Consider the following 18,850-nt stretch of genomic DNA (forward strand, 5'->3'; position numbering starts at 1 on the left):
CCTCTGAATGTTAGTGGACATTTCCTATTAGCAAGAATATTCTCCTACATAAGCAGAATAAGATCATCAAAATTGTTAAATTAACACCGACACATTACTACCATCTATGCCTCAGAGTCTTGAGGCTTGCCAATTGCCCTAATAATACCCTTTTTGGTAAAACATCCAGTTCAAAATCACATGCTGTATTTAGTTGTCACGACTCTTTAGTCACCTTCACTCTGGGTCAGCTTCTCAGTCTTTCCTTGACTTTTAGACTTTGAGACTTCTGCAGATTACAAAACAAGTTGTTTTGTAGAATGTTTCTCAATTTGAGTTTGTCTGATGTTTACTCACAATTAGATACAGCAAAGATGATAAAATTTTTAAAATTCAATTAATGTAATTGTGGTGGTTATAAAATATGTTCACTTTTTTGTTTTTTAATACTCCTCCTCTTCAAGAGTGGAGCTTAATTCCGTACCCTGTGAGCTTGGGATGGGCTCAGTAACTCCCTTCTAATGAACAGAAGCCATGGTAAGTGACTCCTAAGAATAGGTCATAAAAGGTACTGCAGATTTCTCCATGCTCTCTCTCAGATCACTTGCCCTGCGGAAAGCTAGTGGCCTTGTTGTGAGGACACTCAAGCAGCCCTATGGAGAGGCTCACACGGTAAAGATCTGAGAAGCTGAGGCCTCTAGATGTGAGTGAGCCATCTTGGAAGCAGATCCTTCAGCCCCAGCCAAGCCTTCATATGACTACAGCCCCGACTGACATCTTGATTGCAACACCATGAGAGACCCTGAGCCAGAACCATACCAGCTAAGCTGCTCAGATTCCTGATCCACAGAAAATGTAAGATAATAAATGTCTGCTGTCTCAAGCGGCTAAGTATTAGGATAATCTGTTACCTAGCAATACATTCTAATACAGTTATCCACCACATTATCAGAAAAAAGGAGAAAAACCACATTATCATCTAAATAGATGCAGAAAAGTATTAAGACAAAATTCAAGACCCATTCTGGATAAAAACTCTCAGCAAACCAGAAATAGAAGGAAACTTCCTCATCTTAATAATGGGCAACCTACAACTAAAATCATACTTAATAGTACAATGTTGAATGTTTTTCCACTAAGACTGGGAAAAGGCAAGGATGTCAGTCACCACTTTTATTCAATATGGTATTGGAGGTCCTAGCCAGTGCAGTAAGGTATGGAAAACACTGAAAGGAAAGGAAGAAGTCAAACTGTCTTTACTCTCAGACAACATAATTGAATATGTAAAAAACGCTAAGGAATCTACAAGAGAGTTACTAGAATAAATAAATTTAACAGCATTAAAGTATATAAGGTTAATACAGTCACGTGCTGCCTAATGAAGTTTTGGTCAATGACGGACAGCATATGTGAGGATGGTCCCATAAGATTAGTACCATATAGCTTAGGTAGATAGTAGGCTATACCACCTAGATTTGTGTAAGTACACTCTATGATGTTTGCACAACAGCAAAAACGACCAATGATGCATTTCTTAGGATGTATCCTGGTTGTTAAGCGACCATGACTGTATACAAAAATCAATGGTATTTCTATATACAAGTTACAAATAACTGTAAATAAAATGAAAAAATACAATTCCATTTATAATAGTTTAAAAAACATTAATATTTTGGAAAAATTAAAAAAAAACTTTTAAGACTCCCACACTGAAAACCACAAAGCAATGCAGAGAGAAATTAAAGTAGACTTAAGTAAATGGAGAGAGATACCATGCTCATGGTTAGAAGACTCATATTACAATTTTTTACCAAGGTGCCAAGGCTATTCAACGGGGAAAAGAAAGTCTTTCAACAAATGATGCTGGGACAACTGGATAATCACACGGGAAAATGACGAACCTTACCTCTAACCCACACAATACAGAAAAAGTAACTGGAGGTGCATCAAAGAACTAAATGTAAAGCTAAAACTATGATGAAAACATAGGAAAACATCTTTGAGACCTTACGGCAGACAGAGATTACTCACAGAGGACCAAAAAAGGATGAACCAAAAAAGACAAAATTGTTAACATGGACTTCATTAAATTAAAACTCCTCTTCAACAGAAGACATCATCAAGAAAATGAAAAGGCAAGCCACGGAATGGAAGAAAATATTCACAATAAATACATCTGACAAAAGAGTCGTAGTTGTAATATATAAAGAATTTCTACACATCTGTTAGAAATAAGACAAAAACCCCAAATAAAAATGGGCAAAAAGACCTGAATGATGACTTCATAAAAGACACATGAATGACAAACAAGCAACTGCAAACTTGCTTAACATTATTAGTCATCTGGGAAATGTGGATTAAAAGCACAACGAGATACCATTTTATACCCACTAGAATAACTACAATCAGACAGACAGATAAGTACTGGTGAGGATGTAGGGCAGCTGGGATTCTAGACACTGCCGGCGGGAGAGCAGAATGACACAGCCACGTCGCACAACTGTCCGGCAACTTCTTATTAAGTTATGCATGCACCTAGTCTATGAACTGGAACTTCTACTCCTAGCTATTTACCTAAAGGAAATGAAAACCTATGTCCACAAAAAGAGCTATAAAAGAATATTCACAGCTCTATATTCGTAATAGGCAAAAACTGGAAATGACTGAATGTCCATAACCAGGAGAACGGATAAACAAATTGTGATGTATTCATACAAGAAAATATTATTCACCAATTTAAAACAAAAAGGGACATGCAACAACACGGTTGAATCTCTAAAACATTGTTTTACGGAGAAGAAATCAGACACCAAAGAGTATATTCTGTGTTATTTCATTTATGTGAAATTCAAGAACAGAAAAATTAATCTACAGTGACTGCGATCACCACAGTGGTTGCTTATGGGGAGTGAGACTCACAGAAGGAACTTTCTGAGGTGATGGAAGTTTCTGGATCTTTATTAGGGTGGTGGTTATATGGGGTCTACTTTATCCAAATCAAATCTTAATCTGCTTACAAGAGATCCACCTTAAATATAAAGATACAGAAAGGTTAAAAACAAAAGGATGAGACAAAGATGCACCATGCAAATATTGACCAAAGGAAATAATGTTGTTATACTAATAACAGACAAATTAGACTTCAAGGCAAAATGCATTTCCAGAGCTAACAAATACATTTCAGAATGTTAGAAGGTTTGCATTATCAATGAGAAGTAAAATTCTAAATCTGTAGGTACTTAATGTAGCTGCAAAATAGGTACAGCAAAACTGACAGAACAAAAAGGACAGGCAAATGTACAACCATAGTGGGAGATTTTAACTCATTTCTCTCAGTAACTGATGGATGCAGGTAGACCAAAAAACCAGCAAGAATAACAGAAGAAAGGAACAATATGATTACTAAACTTGACCTAATTCCACTTATAGAACATGGTACCTAACAGCTGCAAAGTATACAATCTTTTCAAACACATATGAAACGTTTACCCAAATCGACATATGCTGGGCCACACAGCAAATTCTATCAGATTTTAAAGGATTTAAGCCATACAAAGTACGTTCTCTCATTTCAATACAATTACGCGAGTAATTATCAACAAAAAGTCAACTAGAAAATTTCTCTATATTTGGAAATTGAGAAACACATCTAAATGACACTGGGATCAAAAATGAAATCATAATAGAAACTGGAAAATATTTTCAAATGAATGATAATGAAATTATGATATATAAAAACTTGTTGGATCCAGCAAAAGCCTTGGTTAAGGTTTTAAAATATAAGAAATACAACTGAAAAGAAGGACTGAAAATCAATGATATAATCATCTATCTCAAGAAGTTAGAAAAAGAACACCACATTGAACAGGACAGAAACAATAAAGATAGGAGCAGAAATTAATGAAATAGAGAGTAGACATACCATAGAGTTGACCAAAGGCAAAATTAATGTCAGAAACGTAAAAGAGATATCAATATAGGATCTTAACCTCTTTTTTTTTTTTTTCTGTTTTTTGGTGAGGAAGATTGGTCCTGAGCTAACATCCACTGCCAATCTTCCTCTTTTTGCTTGAGGAAGATTGCTGAACTAACATCTGTGCCAATCTTCCTCTATTTTGCATGTGGCATGCCTCCACAGCATGGCCTGATGAGCACTGTGTAGGTCCACGTCCGGATTCCAAACCGGCAAATCCAGGGCTGCCGAAGCAGAGGGCATGAACTTAAGCGCTACACCTCCAGGCTGGCCCCGGCCGGATCTTAACCTCTTTATGCCAATAAATTGGAAAAAGTTCATGAAAGAGTCAAAATTCTTAAAAACAAAACAAAATAAACAACAAATCCACCATCTAACAAAACCAAAACAAAAAGAAATAGAAAAATCTGAAAATGAATAATCTTACAACTGTGAAAGAAACTGACTCCTTAAACTCTTACACAAGGACAACTTGAAGCCCAGATGGCATCACTGATGAATTTTACTAAGCAGTTAAAGAAGAAATAAAAGCAATTTTATACACACTCTTCCACAGAAAAGTTTCCCAACTAGTTTTATAAGGGAAGCAAAACTTTGATACCAAACCCAAAAAGTACAATACAAAACGAAGTATTACATGATAATCTTACTTAGAAACATACACAAAAATCCTAAAAACATAATAGCAAACTAAAGGCAGTGATAATATAAAAAGAATAATGTATCACGATCTAATTTATTTATTTATTCCATGAAAATTCAACAGTATAATTTACCACATTAACAGCATAAAAGAGAATAATTAGGTGATCAACTCAATAGATGTATAAAAAAGTCTTTTGATAAATCCCACACTTAGTCGTGTAAAAAAAAAATTCCAGCATATGATGAATAGAAGGACACTCGGTAATGTGGTAAGGGGTATGCACAAAAACTCTACAGCAAACACATGCAATGGTACGATAGTGAAAGCTTCCTGCTAAGATCAGAGTAAGATAAGAATACCCAGTACCACCATTTCTATTCAATATTGTACTGGAGATCTACTCAATTCAATAAAATACGAAATAAAAAATTTAAGGATTAGAAATCAAGATATTTCAAAGCAATACCATTTAGCACATTAACAGTATAAAACTACAATAAAACATCAAACCTCTTAGAATAAATCTAATTAAAGATGTGCAAGTCCACTACACAGAGAAAAAGCAAAAAATACTGAGAGAAAATAAAGAAGCCCAATAAATGGAAGAATAATCTATGTTCATATATTAGAAGATTCAGTATCATAAATGTCATTTCTTCCAAACCAATCTATAAATTCAATGGAATGCCAATCAAAAACCCAGTGGGAGTTAGTGTGTTAGTGTATATGAAAACAAACGAGATGATTCTTAATGTTTATATGGAAATGTAACAGGCCAAGAACAGACAAGACATTTTTGAAGAATAACATAGATGACTCACAACACTGCACATTAAGACTTATTACAAAGGTACAGAAATTAAGAAACTGTGATATTGGCACAAGGACCCAGAAAAAAAGACTAATAGTGTTTTTAAAAGATCACTGACTATGGCCAAAAAAAAAAGTGTAGTGGGGATTTTATAAGATACAGAAGTAAAACATACAACAATAACAGCACAAAGAATGAGAGAGGGAAAACGAACGTATACTCTCAAAAGGTTCTTATACTATACGTGAAATTGTATATATATATATATATTTTTTATATTTTTATTTTTATTTATTTATTTTTTCCCCCAAAGCCCCAGGAGATAGTTGTATGTCATAGGTGCACATCCTTCTAGTTGCTGTATGTGGGACGCGGCCTCAGCATGGCCGGAGAAGTGGTGCGTCGGTGTGCGCCCGGGATCCGAACCCGGGCCGCCAGCAGCGGAGCGTGCGCACTTAACCGCTAAGCCACCAGGCCGGCCCTGTGAAATTGTATATTATTTGAAAGTAGATTGATAAAGAAGTACATTGTAAATCCTAGTGCAACCACTAAATAATAAAACAAAGAGGCAGAGCTAACAAGCCAACAGTGGAGATAAAATGGAATCATTAACATGGAGCAAACAGAAAATATAGCACGATGGTAGATTTAAGCCAAACCAAATGCATAGTTATAAAAAATAAAAATGGCCTAAACTAGTACTGTACAACAGAGCTTTCTACAATGAGGATTGAAAGGTAGCTAGCGTGACAGAGGAAGTGAATTTTAAATTTTAACTTAAATTCAAATAGTACATGTGGCTAACGGCAACTATACTGGACAGTGCAGGTCTAAATGCTCCAAATAAAAGGCAGAGACTGTCAGATTAGATATAAAAGCAAGACCCATAATGCTGTCTACAAGAAACCTACTTTAAATGTATAGACATAAATAGGCTAAACGTAAATGGGAGGGAAAAGACATGTGAACACTAATCAACAGAGAGCTGAAGAAACTGCAGTAACGTGAGACAAAGTAGAATTTAGAATCAGGACTGTTACCAGGGAGAAAGAGAGACATTTCATGATGGTGAAGGGGTCAAGTTATCATGAAAAATAACAATGCTACATGTAGATATACTCAATAACAAGAGTTTCAAAATACATGAACAAAAACTGATTAAACTAAAAAGAGAAACAGAAAAATCCTCAATTAGGGTTGGATTTCAACCACTCCCTTCACTGCAAATGAGAGGGAAAAAAAATCAGTAAGGATACAGAGGACATGGACAGTGCTATTAACAAAGCCAACTTATTTAACATGTATAGAACACTCTGCACAGCAGCAGCAGGACACATTCTTTTCTAGTACACATGCAACATTCACGAAAATCATATTCTAGGCCATAAAACAAATGTCAAATGTAAAATGTTTGAAATAATAGTGAGTACGTTCTCTGACCACAATGGATTTAAACTAGAAATCAATAATCAAAAAATTTCTGGAAAATCCTCAAATAACTGGAAGTTAGAAAACATCCTTCTAAACAACCAACAGATCAAACAAGTCACAAGGGAAATAAGAAATACTTTGGGGCCGGCCCCGTGGCTTAGCGGTTGGGTGCGTGCGCTCCGCTGCTGGCGGCCCGGGTTCGGATCCCAGGCAAGCACCAACGCACTGCTTCTCCGGCCATGCTGAGGCTGCGTCCCACATACAGCAACTAGAAGGATGTGCAACTATGACGTACAACTATCTACTGGGGCTTTGGGGAAGACCACTAAAATTGATAAAGCTGGACAGATCCTAAAGACCTTAAAAGGACAGAGGAATATTATGAATAACTTTAAGTCAATAAATTAAAAAACATAGATACAATGGACAAATTCCTTGACGAGATACTAACTACACAGCTCACTTAGGAAGAAATGAACAGGCTTGTATCTATTAAAGAAATTGAAACTGCACTTAAGATTTTTCTGACAAAGAACACTTGCTCAGATGGCTTCATTTGTGAATTATACCAAACTTTTAAGGAAGAAATAATATCAATTCTACATAAACTCTTCCCAAGAAGTAGAAGAGGAGAAAACACTTTTCAACTTACTTTATTAGGTCCTGATAACAAAACTAGAGAAAGATATTACACAAAACTTCAGATCAATATCCTCATGAACACGGAGGCAAAAATCCTTACCAAAATTTTAATAAATCAAATCCAATAATGTTTTAGAAAATGCATTATAACCAAATAAAATTTATCCTAGGAAGACAACGTTGATTTAATATGTTAGTATCGACTGCTGTAATTCACTGTTTTAAGACTAAAAAAGAAAAAGCATAATAACAGTTTTAAAGATGTAAAAAAAAACCACCTGACAGAATTCAACACATTTTTGCGTGTGTGTGTGTGTGTGTGTGTGTGTGGAAGATGAGCCCTGAGCTAACATCCATGCCAATCCTCCTCTCTTTGCTGAGGAAGATCGGCCCTGAGCTAACATCTATTGCCAATCTTCCTCCCTTTTTTTTCCCCCTTTTCTCCCCAAAGCCCCAGTAGATAGTTGTACATCATAGTTGCACATCCCTCTAGTTGCTGTATGTGGGACGCCGCCTCAGCATGGCCGGACAAGTGGTGTGTTGGTGCGCACCCGCATCCGAACCTGGGCCGCCAGTAGCAGAGCGTGCACACTTAACCCCTAAGCCACGGGGCTGGCACCTCAACACAATTCTTGATAAAAAAAATTTCTCATTGATTTAGGGATAGGCAAGAACATTCTCAACCTGATAGTGGGCACCGATAAAAAACCTAGAGTCTAGTCATCCAACTTACTGGTAGAATTCTGACTGAATGCTCCCCCTGCAAGATCGGGAATAAGGTAAGGATACCTGCTCTTACCACTTCTCAACAAAGTAGTGGAGATCCTAGCTAATGTAATAAGGCAAGCAAAAGAAATAAAAGGCATATAGAGTGGAAAGAAAGAAGTAAAAATGTCTATTACAGATGACATGATTGTGCAGCTGAAAAAATCCCAAGGAATCTATAAAAAAGGTGCCTGAACTAAGCAAATTTAGCAAAGTCACAAGATACAATGTCAATACATAAAAATCAATTTTATATCTATATATTAGTAATAAACAACTGAAAATTGAAATAAAGAAATTCCACTTACAAACCATCAAAAACCATGAAATATTTTGGGAAAAATTTAACATAATATGTGCAAAGCCTGCACAATGACAACTAAAAAACTTTGCTGATAGAAGTCAAAGATCTAAACTAGTGGAGAGACACCCCATTTTTATGGATAAGAAGATGTAATATTGTTAAGATATCAGTTCTACCCCAAATTAATCAATAGATTTGATATATTCCCAATTAAAATTTCAGCTAGTTCTTTTAAGGAATTAGACATTGTGATTCTCAAATTTAAACAAAATGCAAGAACCTAGAGGAGCCAAAATGTGAAAAATAAGAATACGATGGCATGACTTTCACTACCTGATTTCAAGATTTTCTACAAATCTAAAGCAATCAAGACTGTTGTACTGGCACAAGGATAGACAAATAGATCAATGGAACAGAAATAAACCCACACATATATATCAATTTATTTTTGACAAAGGTCCCAAGGTAATTTAATTAAATAAATGCAGAATTCAACATTAATAAATGTTGCTAGAATGACTGGATTGACACATGGAAAAAAATGATCCTAGAATCTTACCTCACACAGTAAACAAAAACTAGTAGAAATAGATCATAAACCAAAATTTAAAACACAAAGCTACAAAAATTCTAGAAGAAAACATAGGGGAATATCTCTGTGACCTTGGATGTATAGGACACAAAAAACACAAACCATAAAAATAATTGATAAAGTGGACTTGATCAAAATTAAACATCTTTCTTGTTCAAAAGATACTGCAAGAAAATGAAAAGCTATAGACTGGAAGAAATAAGACAAACAACCTAATTAAAAACGGGCGAAAGATTTTAATAGCCACAAATAAGCAAATGGAAAGATGCGCAATATAATTAATCATTAGGGAAATTAAAGCTAGTGAGATACCACTATGCATGCAGCAGAATGGCTAAAATTAAAAAGACTGACAACACAAAGCACTGGAAAGGATGTGGAGCGGAGCCAGCCCCGTGGTGTAGCGGTTAAGTGTGCGCGCTCTGCTGCTGGTGGCCCGGGTTCGGATCCCGGGCGCGCACCGATGCACCACCTATCAGGCCATGCTGTGGCGGCGTCCCATATAAAGTGGGCACGGATGTTAGCCCAGGGCCAGTCTTTCTCAGCAAAAAGAGGAGGATTGGCATGGATGTTAGCTCAGGGCTGATCTTCCTCACACACACACACAAAAAAAGGTGGAGCAACGGCAGCTTTCATATATTGCTGGAGGGAATGTAAAATGGCACAACTGTTTTGGAAAATAGTTTGACAGTTTCTTATAAAATTAAACATATACTTACCAGATGACACAGCAATTCCACTTCTAGACATATTCCCCAAAGAAAAGAAGATATATGTTCACACAAAGATGTGCACATAAATGTTTACAGCAGCTTCATTCATAATAGTAAACTGTAATAACTCAAATGTTCATTGACTGGTGAGTGAATAAACAAATTGTGGGATATCCCAAACAATGGAATACTACTCAGTAACAAAAAGGAATGAACTATGAGTGCCTGTGATAATATGGATGAAATCTCAAAAAACATTCTTCAGACACAGCCAAGTCCATAAATAGTAGCTGCATTTATACGAAACTCTAGGAAAGACAAAGATAATCTGCAGTGACAGAGAGCTTGTCAGTGGTTGCTGGGACCGGTGGTAGAGGTGGGCTGAATACTGAATGGAGCAAAAGGAACCAAGGGGAGCAACGCAAGTGTTCTATATCTTGATCATGGTGGTGGTCTCACCGATGTATAAATTTGTCAGAATTCATCAAAATGTTCACTAAAATAAAATGCTTTATTGCACGTAAATTACACTTCAGTAAAGTCAATTAAAAACACAGGCCAATGGAATATAACAGAAAATCCACAAAAAAAAGTCTTACAATTATGGACGCTCAGTTTATGACAATGATGGCACAGGACAGAGCAGTGGGTTACGGATGGTCTTAAAAAAAAAAAAAAAAAGAGAGAAAGACCAGGACTATTGAATTTGCCTGTTGGAATGAACACAAAAACAAAAACAAAAGCCAAAAAACCCCAGAACTTAATCTCTATTTAACATCTCATCCAGAAATCAATTCCAGGTAAATTTTAGATCTAAATCTGAAAAGCAAAACAAAATTTCTGTAAGATAACAGAATATTTTCATGACCTTGGTAAATCAGTTCCTTAATCAGGACATAAAAAGCACTAACTATAAAGGAAAAGACCAGTCAAATGGACAATATTAAAAGTAACAACTGTTCATGAAACGATCCTGTCAGAGAGTGAAAAGGTCTGTCACAGAATGAGAGCAAGTATCTGCAATACTCAGAACCAACGAATGACCAGTATACAGCATACATGCATAATGCCTTCAAATCAATGAGAATATAACCGACAATCCGAGAGAAAAATGAACAAGATTCTTAAACAGGCAGTTTATAAAAGCTGATATCCAAATGGCCAATAAACATATGAAAAAGTGTTCAACAGCTTTAGTCATCTGGGAAATAGAAATTAAAACCAGAAAGAGGTATTACTGTGCACCCTCCAACACAGCTAAAATTAAAGACTGATAATACCAAAAGTGGTAGAGAATATGAAGCTAACGAAACTCCCATACACTGCTCGTGGGACGTAATTTAGTATAATACTTTGGAAGATATCTACTAGAGTTGAAGATACATATTCCTTCTGACCCAGGAATTCCACCGCCAGCTATATATATATATCCCAAAGAAATTTCAAATACATGGGCACAAAAGAAATGTACAAGAATATTCATATCACAATTATTTGTTACAGCTCCAAACTAGAAACGAGCACAATGTCTAACAGTAGAATGGATAAATAAATTGTGGTATATTCATCCAATTAGATACTTACCATACAGTGATGAAAATGAATAAACCATTATTACATGAAACAACACAGATGAATCTCACAATGTTTTAACAAAAGAGGCAAAACAATATATACTGTCTAATTCCATTTATATAAAGTTAAAACAACCTATAGTGTTAAAAGTTTATTAAAAAAAATAACAATTGCTAAGAAACAACAAATGCTTACCATATGCCAAGTACCATTCTAACTAATTTTTGTTTTAACTGTTTTCAAAATTTAAAATTAGATGTGACTAATAATCCAAATGTTCAAATTTAGTCACAAAGAGGTTAAATAATTTGCTCAAGGCCAGAGTAACTAAGTGCTAGAACTGAGATGTGAAGGCAGCCAGCCTGACTTGAAAGCCTGCATTCTAAACACTATATTGCCCCTCAATGATACAGCTTTAATGGAAAGATGGAGGGAGGGCAAATGTGCAGAGGGAGGTGGGAGGAGTAGGATGGCTGAATTTCCATCTTTCAAAAAAATAATCAGTAGATAATGCCTAAAATTGGAAGTGGGGGAGAGAAGAGGAGAGGAAAGAATCAAGAATTAGCAGTATATGCACGTTATGAAAAAATCTGGAGGAAAGATTAGAAAAAACAGCTAAATCTCATCACAACTGTGGTTGCCTCTCAGAGGGATCCAGGGGACTGTTGTACTTAACTTACGAGCCTGTTGTTACAGAAAAACCACATACACATTACTTAGATAAAAATAATTTAAAAATATTTTTAAAAGATTTAAAAAATAGTAATAGCTACCATGTTGAGCCCCAGCGTCCCTGGCACTTAGCCTAGCATTTTAAATGCAGTATCTCATGGAATTCTCCTAACAATAAGGAGTCGGTGTTATCATTACCCTTATTTTGCTGATGAGGAAACAGATTTAGGGTTAACTAGCTGACATGTGACAGAATCCAAGTCTGGACCACCACAAGGGAAGATGAAGTTCTAGAAGTCAAGAACAATAGGGCTGGAGGGATATTTAGGAGGTGGCCTGGACAGGAGCTAGTGACTCATGCTGGCTTCAGGGAGGGGAGAGGAATCAGAAGGGGGATTTGGGAAGGATGCCCAGGTTGTTGGCTTGGGTAACTGAGGACACGTTGGTCCTTTTCTCTACCACAGACTCCATGGAAAGGAGAGCAGTGGCCCAAGCCTCCAATGGGGAGTTCATACTCAGTCAGGAATATGTAGAGTCCCTAGGTGTCTGTGGGCCGCCTGTGGGCACAGGCTGTACAGTCAATAGAATCTACAGTTCTGGAGCTTAGGAGAGAATTTAGGGTTAGTGGTGTGGGACTTGTTCACATGCAATCAGTGATTCTCAACCATTTTTCCATGCCAGCACGCCTGAGGAACACACGCTCCCACTGGTGACTGCAGCTCACCACAGTGGTGATTTTAACGGGGGCCGTGTATTCCCTGGTGTATGAGTATCATGGGGGGAAGGGTCAAAGGCACACATAAATCTAAAAAAAGCCTCAGCTTTGAAAATCCCTGCTATAGATGCTACCTGAAGCCATGACATGAATTAGGTCATCAAGCAAGAGTAGATACAATGAAACAGGAGGGGTCTAGCTGGGAATTGTACATATAAAGGGAGGATCAAGGGATGAGGATCCAGAGGAGACTAAGGGAAAGTGCCCATGGAGAGATGAAGACAAGGGGAGTATGGTCCAGGGAAAGCAGGAAATGGATGCAGTTCACACGGGCCAGCCTCCAGTTCTTCCACCTGGGCCACCTCCCTCATTTATGTTCTTGCCTGGCCCCTGCTAGCATTGGAGTTTGCAACTTTTAGAAGGGCTAACAGTGTACCTGAGTCTTGACAGACAAACAGGAACTTACCAAGGGGACAAGGAAGAGAAAGGGCCCCCTAGAGGGAACAGCACGTGCAAAGCATGCAGGTGTGGAAAGTGTGTTACTTGGTGTATGTGCATAGTGGGGAGAAGTGAGCAAAAACAGCATGGAGGAAGGAGACAAGGCTGGCCCAGACTGGGAAAGGTCTCCTCTGCCACGGTCTTAAGCAAGGTAATCAGACTTGTCTTGAAAGAAGCAATGAGAACTGGATGAAGTGGGAGAGTAGATGGTAGGGCAACCAGCTGTGAAACTGGCACAACAGTCCAGGCTGGGCAGGATGAGGGCTTTGAGCTGCGGGATGGGGAGGAGGGCCCCGGTCCCAGTGACTGGGCAGAACTGACATGAACCAAGAGTTCGTGGGAGTGGGACAGGAGGGTGGAGAGAGATGACAAATGGCATGTGATCACAGTACCACTACCAACCACCAGCACTCACTGCACACTTCCTGTGCACATCCCGTCTGTCACCATATTCTCCCAACAACCGCAAGAGGCAGGAGGCCCCCAACAGAGAGGCTCTGTCAATTGCCTGGATTCTCCCAGTTGGCAAATGGTGGAGGGCCTGATTTAAGTCCAGGCAAGCTGGTTCTTCAGGGCCCATGCTCTTCCCCATCATATGACACATCTGGGCCATTAGGGAAGACCACAAACATGGGAGGAGCAAGGGATTGAGGACCAGAGGAAGGATATTAACCGAGTTCTGCAGGGGATGAAGTTCAAACCATGGGTTGGAAATACGGGCCTGGCCCTAAGGAGAAAGGCCAGAGAAGTCGACCTGGAGTCTACATTACACAGGTGAAGCTGAGGTGTGTGAGAGCGCTACTGGGAAACATACAGGGCAGGACACAGCTTGCAGAAGACTAACAAGTACAAAATCAGTGGGAGGAGGAGAGGCAGGAGAGAACAGTGAAGGAGCACGATCACGGCTGTTGGAAGAGAATTAGGGAACACAGAGTTCATTCATTCAGGACGTCCTCTGCTAAGTGATGTTGGAACCTCTCCTGAGCTCCAGGGCCTGGCCCCTGCTGCCTCACCAGCCTCCCGGCCACCCCTCCACCATGCTCTGTGCCCCCAGCTCACAGTTCCTGCTGTCCCCTCTGCTGCTCACTGCCCTCAACACCACTAACTGGTTAACTTCCACTCTTCAAAAACTGTTTTCCTTAAACTTTTTATTGAATTATAATCCACACATCTTTCAATATTTAAATGCCAGGGCTTCCAAGTGCTTTACACCTTCACTGTTTCCCTCAGCAATCAGTCATTCCCTTAGGCCTAGGTCAGGCCCATTACATGCTTTCACAGCGTTTCTCCTTTGTAGTACCAAAAATGGTCAAATGAATAATTTCCTGTACATTAGTTACAGAATATGTCTCTCTGCCTTGTAGGTAAGATCCCTGGGGGCAGGACAGCGTTTATCTAAAGCAGGCATTGGCAAACTTTTTCTGAAAAGGGCCAAAGAGTAAATATTTTCGGCTTTGCAGGCCATAGGGTCTTAGTCACAACTATTCAACTCTGCCACTGTAGCCCAAAAGCAGTGGAGACAATATGTAAATGAACAGGTGTAACTGTGTTTCAATAAAGCTTTATTTACAAAAACAGGAGGTGGGCCAAAGGGCCATAGTTTGCTGACCCCTGGTCTAAATCACCAGCAGCCTGTCTAGCCCCTGGAATACGGTGGGCACTTAATGAATGAATAAAGAAAAAAAAGCCATTGGTTTTGGTAACGCGATAGAAGCTGGTACCCAGGGAAGATGGTTTTAGTGGCACGGTGGAGTGGAATCGGGATGAGAGTGGGCTGAGGAGGGAGCAGCAGTCAAGGAAGTAGTGACCTCCCTTTCGCGAGCTCCACAATTTGTGTGGCAGGCTTGGGGAACGACGCTGACTTAGTGGAGCAGGTAGATTAGGACCATATTTGCAGGCTATGACCAGAAGGCAGGGCTGGGGAAGACAGGTGAGAACTGGTGACGAGGGGGGCTCCAGAGCTCAGGTGTGTAGGTACCTGGTCATGAAGGAGGAAGACACTTGCTGAGGCTGAGGAAAAAGAAATATGGGAAGGTGGAAGGAAAGGGGGCAAAAGCCCCACATTGCTCTTTCCTGTGGAATGTGAGCCAAGACTGCCCGGTGAGGCGAGTGGGACAAACCCCAGCATCTGTCAGGCTGGGAGGGCTGGCACACAGGGAGGAGGGGACGCCCAGGACAGGGCTGCAGGCCTCACCATGACTGCTGGAGCTATACCCTTCATTTTCCTGTCTCCTTATCTGATAGAGCACTTCTAACCAAGGTGACTTTTGGGTATTTCAGAGCTGTGTTTTTAGTTCTGACTCGGTGGGAAGCGTGTCACTCATTGAGTCACTAGCACTACTTGCTATCACTTCCTGTCACTTCACTTTCCCAGGCAGGTAGCGACAACGCAGGCCCTGAGGAGGATGAGCTCATGCTTTAAACATGTGGACATACCTAGTTCTTCCTCGAGGGATACTGAAAGGCATTTTAATTTCAGAAAGTTAGTAGTGGTTTCATCTCCATGCCTTCAAATGTGTATGTGTATGCCATAAAATATTTCTCTATTAGGCAGAATAGAATTCTTCTTTAAATGGAAGAAACCATTTGCTTGGAGGTTTGCAATAAAAACAGCATAGCAGCTATGTAGTTTTACAAATCTAACTGTATTAAAATCTATAAAACACAGCTTCTCACAGAGAAAGTATTAATGTTACGATATTTAAATACCAAAAAGTTTTCTCACAGAGTTGAAAACCTATAGCCAACCAATTTTACTTATTCAAAGAACTAGACACTGAAAAAATCTTAGATTTCAACAATAATGTATTAATTCATTATTACTACTAGTGCAGTAATGTGTGAGAAGGGTTTGGATCCCATCCTCCTACTTTTCAGGAAGAACTAAAACCATCTAAATACCTTTTAGTTGACATGCCTGAAACAATAGTATCAGAATCTGTTTTCTTTTGCCTTATTTCAAGGTGTAACTGCTGTTGATAGATATAGATAGAAGGTTCCATGTATATTCTAATAAGTAAAACTTGAATTCATATTTTCATTTTCAAGTTTTCACTCCTCACAAATCAAAAGATAATTTTTCTAAAACACACCAACCTTCAGTGTATTCTTTCAAAGTCTTTCCAGAGATGATGGGAACCACTGTCTCCGAAGTCACTAGAGTGTAAAACAACCATGCCTACCCCTGTAACAAACTTTTTACTTGGAAAGACTCTCAATACACCTATAGACATATATTCAGTAAACTTAATCTCTTACCCTATTGTTGGGTTGATGTTCGGATCAAAACTGTCTTCCACGAAGCGCCATACAATACTCGATTTACCTACACCTGTATCCTGAAAGAGAACGACATGGGCGAATTAGAAAAAGTTTACCTGCTTGCAGACACTGAAAACTACTTTGTGCCATAAGTTCAGGATTTTATAAAAATCACTCTAGATAGGTAAATTTTATAAGTTAAGGGATGTAAAGAAGGTTTTCATAAAAATTCAGTGGGAGTAATTAGGAGATTTCAAAATGTATCCTAGGAGGGGGTTTTGCAGTTTTTAAGAGACCTTAGGACCTTTTGAAAGACTCAAAGTTTCTACTTAGTGTGAAAAGTGACAAACTCACTTCTTAACATGTATAAGTAAACTACGAACTCTCGAATTACTTCTGAGTAATTCCCAGTAAATCCCAGCTCCGCCCTATTTGGGAAGGGGGAAGACTTTCCTGGATCTTTTTCAGTCTTTAAAGCAGCAACTCAAGCAAGAGAGCATCAACTTCTGAAAGCCTGCTTTGAAATGGGAAAGTTGCCCTGACAAGACAGGAAGCTGGAGCTTCAAACTAGTCTTTGGAGCTTCCTGATTTGCACGTCACCCCCCCCCCCCCCCGCCCCGCCTCGCAGGAAAGCAACTCTGCGAAAAGTGTCAGGGGTATCCCACAAGTTCAAAAACACCAAACAGATGGGAAAGGAGACTACTGCTGCTTTAAAACCTAAAGACCTGTCACTGGTTTCACTTCGGAAGACCTGGCCAACTCCTAACTAGTACCTTGGTAGGACACTATTTAAGAGCTGCTCTTAACCTAGATGCAATAGAGAGACAGCGAGGGCTCTTCACCCTTTAGGGGGCGGGAAGAGTCCTTGGGCTCCAGGGAGGGGAAAAGGGAGGGCCCCTCCTGCCAACAGGACCTTCAGGAGGGTGCGGCAAGGTGGGCAGGATGGAGGGACCCGGGGCAGGTAGGCGGCGTCCCGCGCGGAGGCGGGGGGAAGGGGCGGAGGGGACGTGGGCACGCCGGGGTCCCCGGCCGCCCGGCCTCCCGCGGCCCGCCCGGCCGGCCCGCCGCCACTCACCCCCAGCAGACACACTTTGAGTTCCCTCAGCGCCATGGCCCGGCAGCCAGGGGCGCGGGCGCGCCGCCGCCCTAAGTGGAGGAGGGAGAGGCCGGGCCCAGCACGAGCATCCCCCGGCGCCGCCGCCGCCGCCGCCGCACGGCCCAGCCCCGGCCGCGGGGCGCGCAGAGACGGCGGCCGCCCGTTCGCGGGCCCTCGGCCCGGCCTGTCCGCCGCCAGCCGCGCGGGAGCCGCCTCAACAGCCGGGATGGTGCCGCGGCCTCCCGGGCGCCGCTGCCGCCGCCATCTTGGGACGCCGGCCGGGTCACCTGACCTCCCCGCCCACCTCGGCAGCCACCTTCGCCGCGAGGGCGGGGCCGGGCCGGCGCCGCGAGGCTCTCCGGGACGCGCTGGCCGCGGGGCGGGCCCGGAGGCGGGGCCTTTCGCCCGAGGCCCCGCCCCTCGCCCCCGGCCCCGCCTCCATGCCCATCCCAAGATGGCGGGTGAGTGGGGCCGGGCTCCGGGGCACCCCCTCCCCCAGCCGGGACCACCCGGCGAGGACGGGGACCCCCGCCCTCACCTGAGCCCGCCCGCCGCGGCCCCCTCGTAACCCCTGTGTGTCTCTTGGTTTTCAGAGATCCCCCTGTACTTTGTGGACTTGCAGGATGACTTAGACGATTGTAAGTAACAGTTGGGGCGCCCCCGCCCCTCCCTGGGAGCATCCCACAGAATTCGGGGTGCACGGCACTCGAGCGGGGAGCTACCGGCTAGGCCCTCCGTGTTGGGACAGGAGAGCGGGACCCCCAGCTGCCTTGATCCACTTGTGGCGGTCCGTCCTCACGGGAGGGGAGGTCTGGCCGAGGACGGCAGGGGAGGATTTCTGTTGTGGGGAAACTTCTGACTTCCTGGCACTTTCCTCCTCCTCCTCCTCCTCCCCCGCCCCGCGGCGGCCCGGCGGCGGCGAGTCCTGGTGACTCCGGCCACGGGTCGGGGGGGCTTCCCCCCGGGGTCTCCACTGTCCCCCGGGACTGTCAGAGTTCTGGGGACTTGGGAGGTCTGGCTCTCCGTGTGGCCGGCCACAGAGTGGCACAGATTTCTCAGGTGTCCTGCCCACCAGCCCAGCTCCATCTCTCATCCCAAGGAGCCCGTTGGCGCCCGCATTTCCCGGGTGGGTCTCCATCCCCTCTCACTTCCTGCCCTCTCCTTCCCGTTGGAATCC

At 41.5% G+C, this 18,850-nt stretch overlaps 2 protein-coding genes across 2 annotated transcripts in view; one reads left to right on the forward strand and one right to left on the reverse strand.

The window, feature by feature from the left end:
• The window catches only part of RAB22A (RAB22A, member RAS oncogene family), a 53,759-nt gene extending 36,049 nt beyond the window's left edge, over positions 1-17,710 (reverse strand). Inside the window, exons 1-2 of the mRNA XM_058562415.1 lie at positions 17,653-17,710; positions 16,575-16,654 (exon numbers count right to left, since the gene is read on the reverse strand). Of these exons, the coding sequence (XP_058418398.1) occupies positions 16,575-16,654; positions 17,653-17,688 (116 nt within the window). The 5' untranslated portion in view covers positions 17,689-17,710. The remainder of the gene's footprint in view (positions 1-16,574; positions 16,655-17,652) is intronic.
• The window catches only part of LOC131418302 (serine/threonine-protein phosphatase 4 regulatory subunit 1-like), an 86,155-nt gene continuing 84,976 nt past the window's right edge, over positions 17,672-18,850 (forward strand). The window contains 4 exon segments of the mRNA XM_058562413.1: positions 17,672-17,953; positions 17,955-18,041; positions 18,044-18,134; positions 18,267-18,311. Coding sequence (XP_058418396.1) covers positions 17,687-17,953; positions 17,955-18,041; positions 18,044-18,134; positions 18,267-18,311 — 490 coding nt within the window. The 5' untranslated portion in view covers positions 17,672-17,686.

The sequence above is a fragment of the Diceros bicornis genome, chromosome 19, assembly GCF_020826845.1.
Source record: "Diceros bicornis minor isolate mBicDic1 chromosome 19, mDicBic1.mat.cur, whole genome shotgun sequence".
In the NCBI taxonomy this organism is placed as follows: domain Eukaryota; kingdom Metazoa; phylum Chordata; class Mammalia; order Perissodactyla; family Rhinocerotidae; genus Diceros; species Diceros bicornis.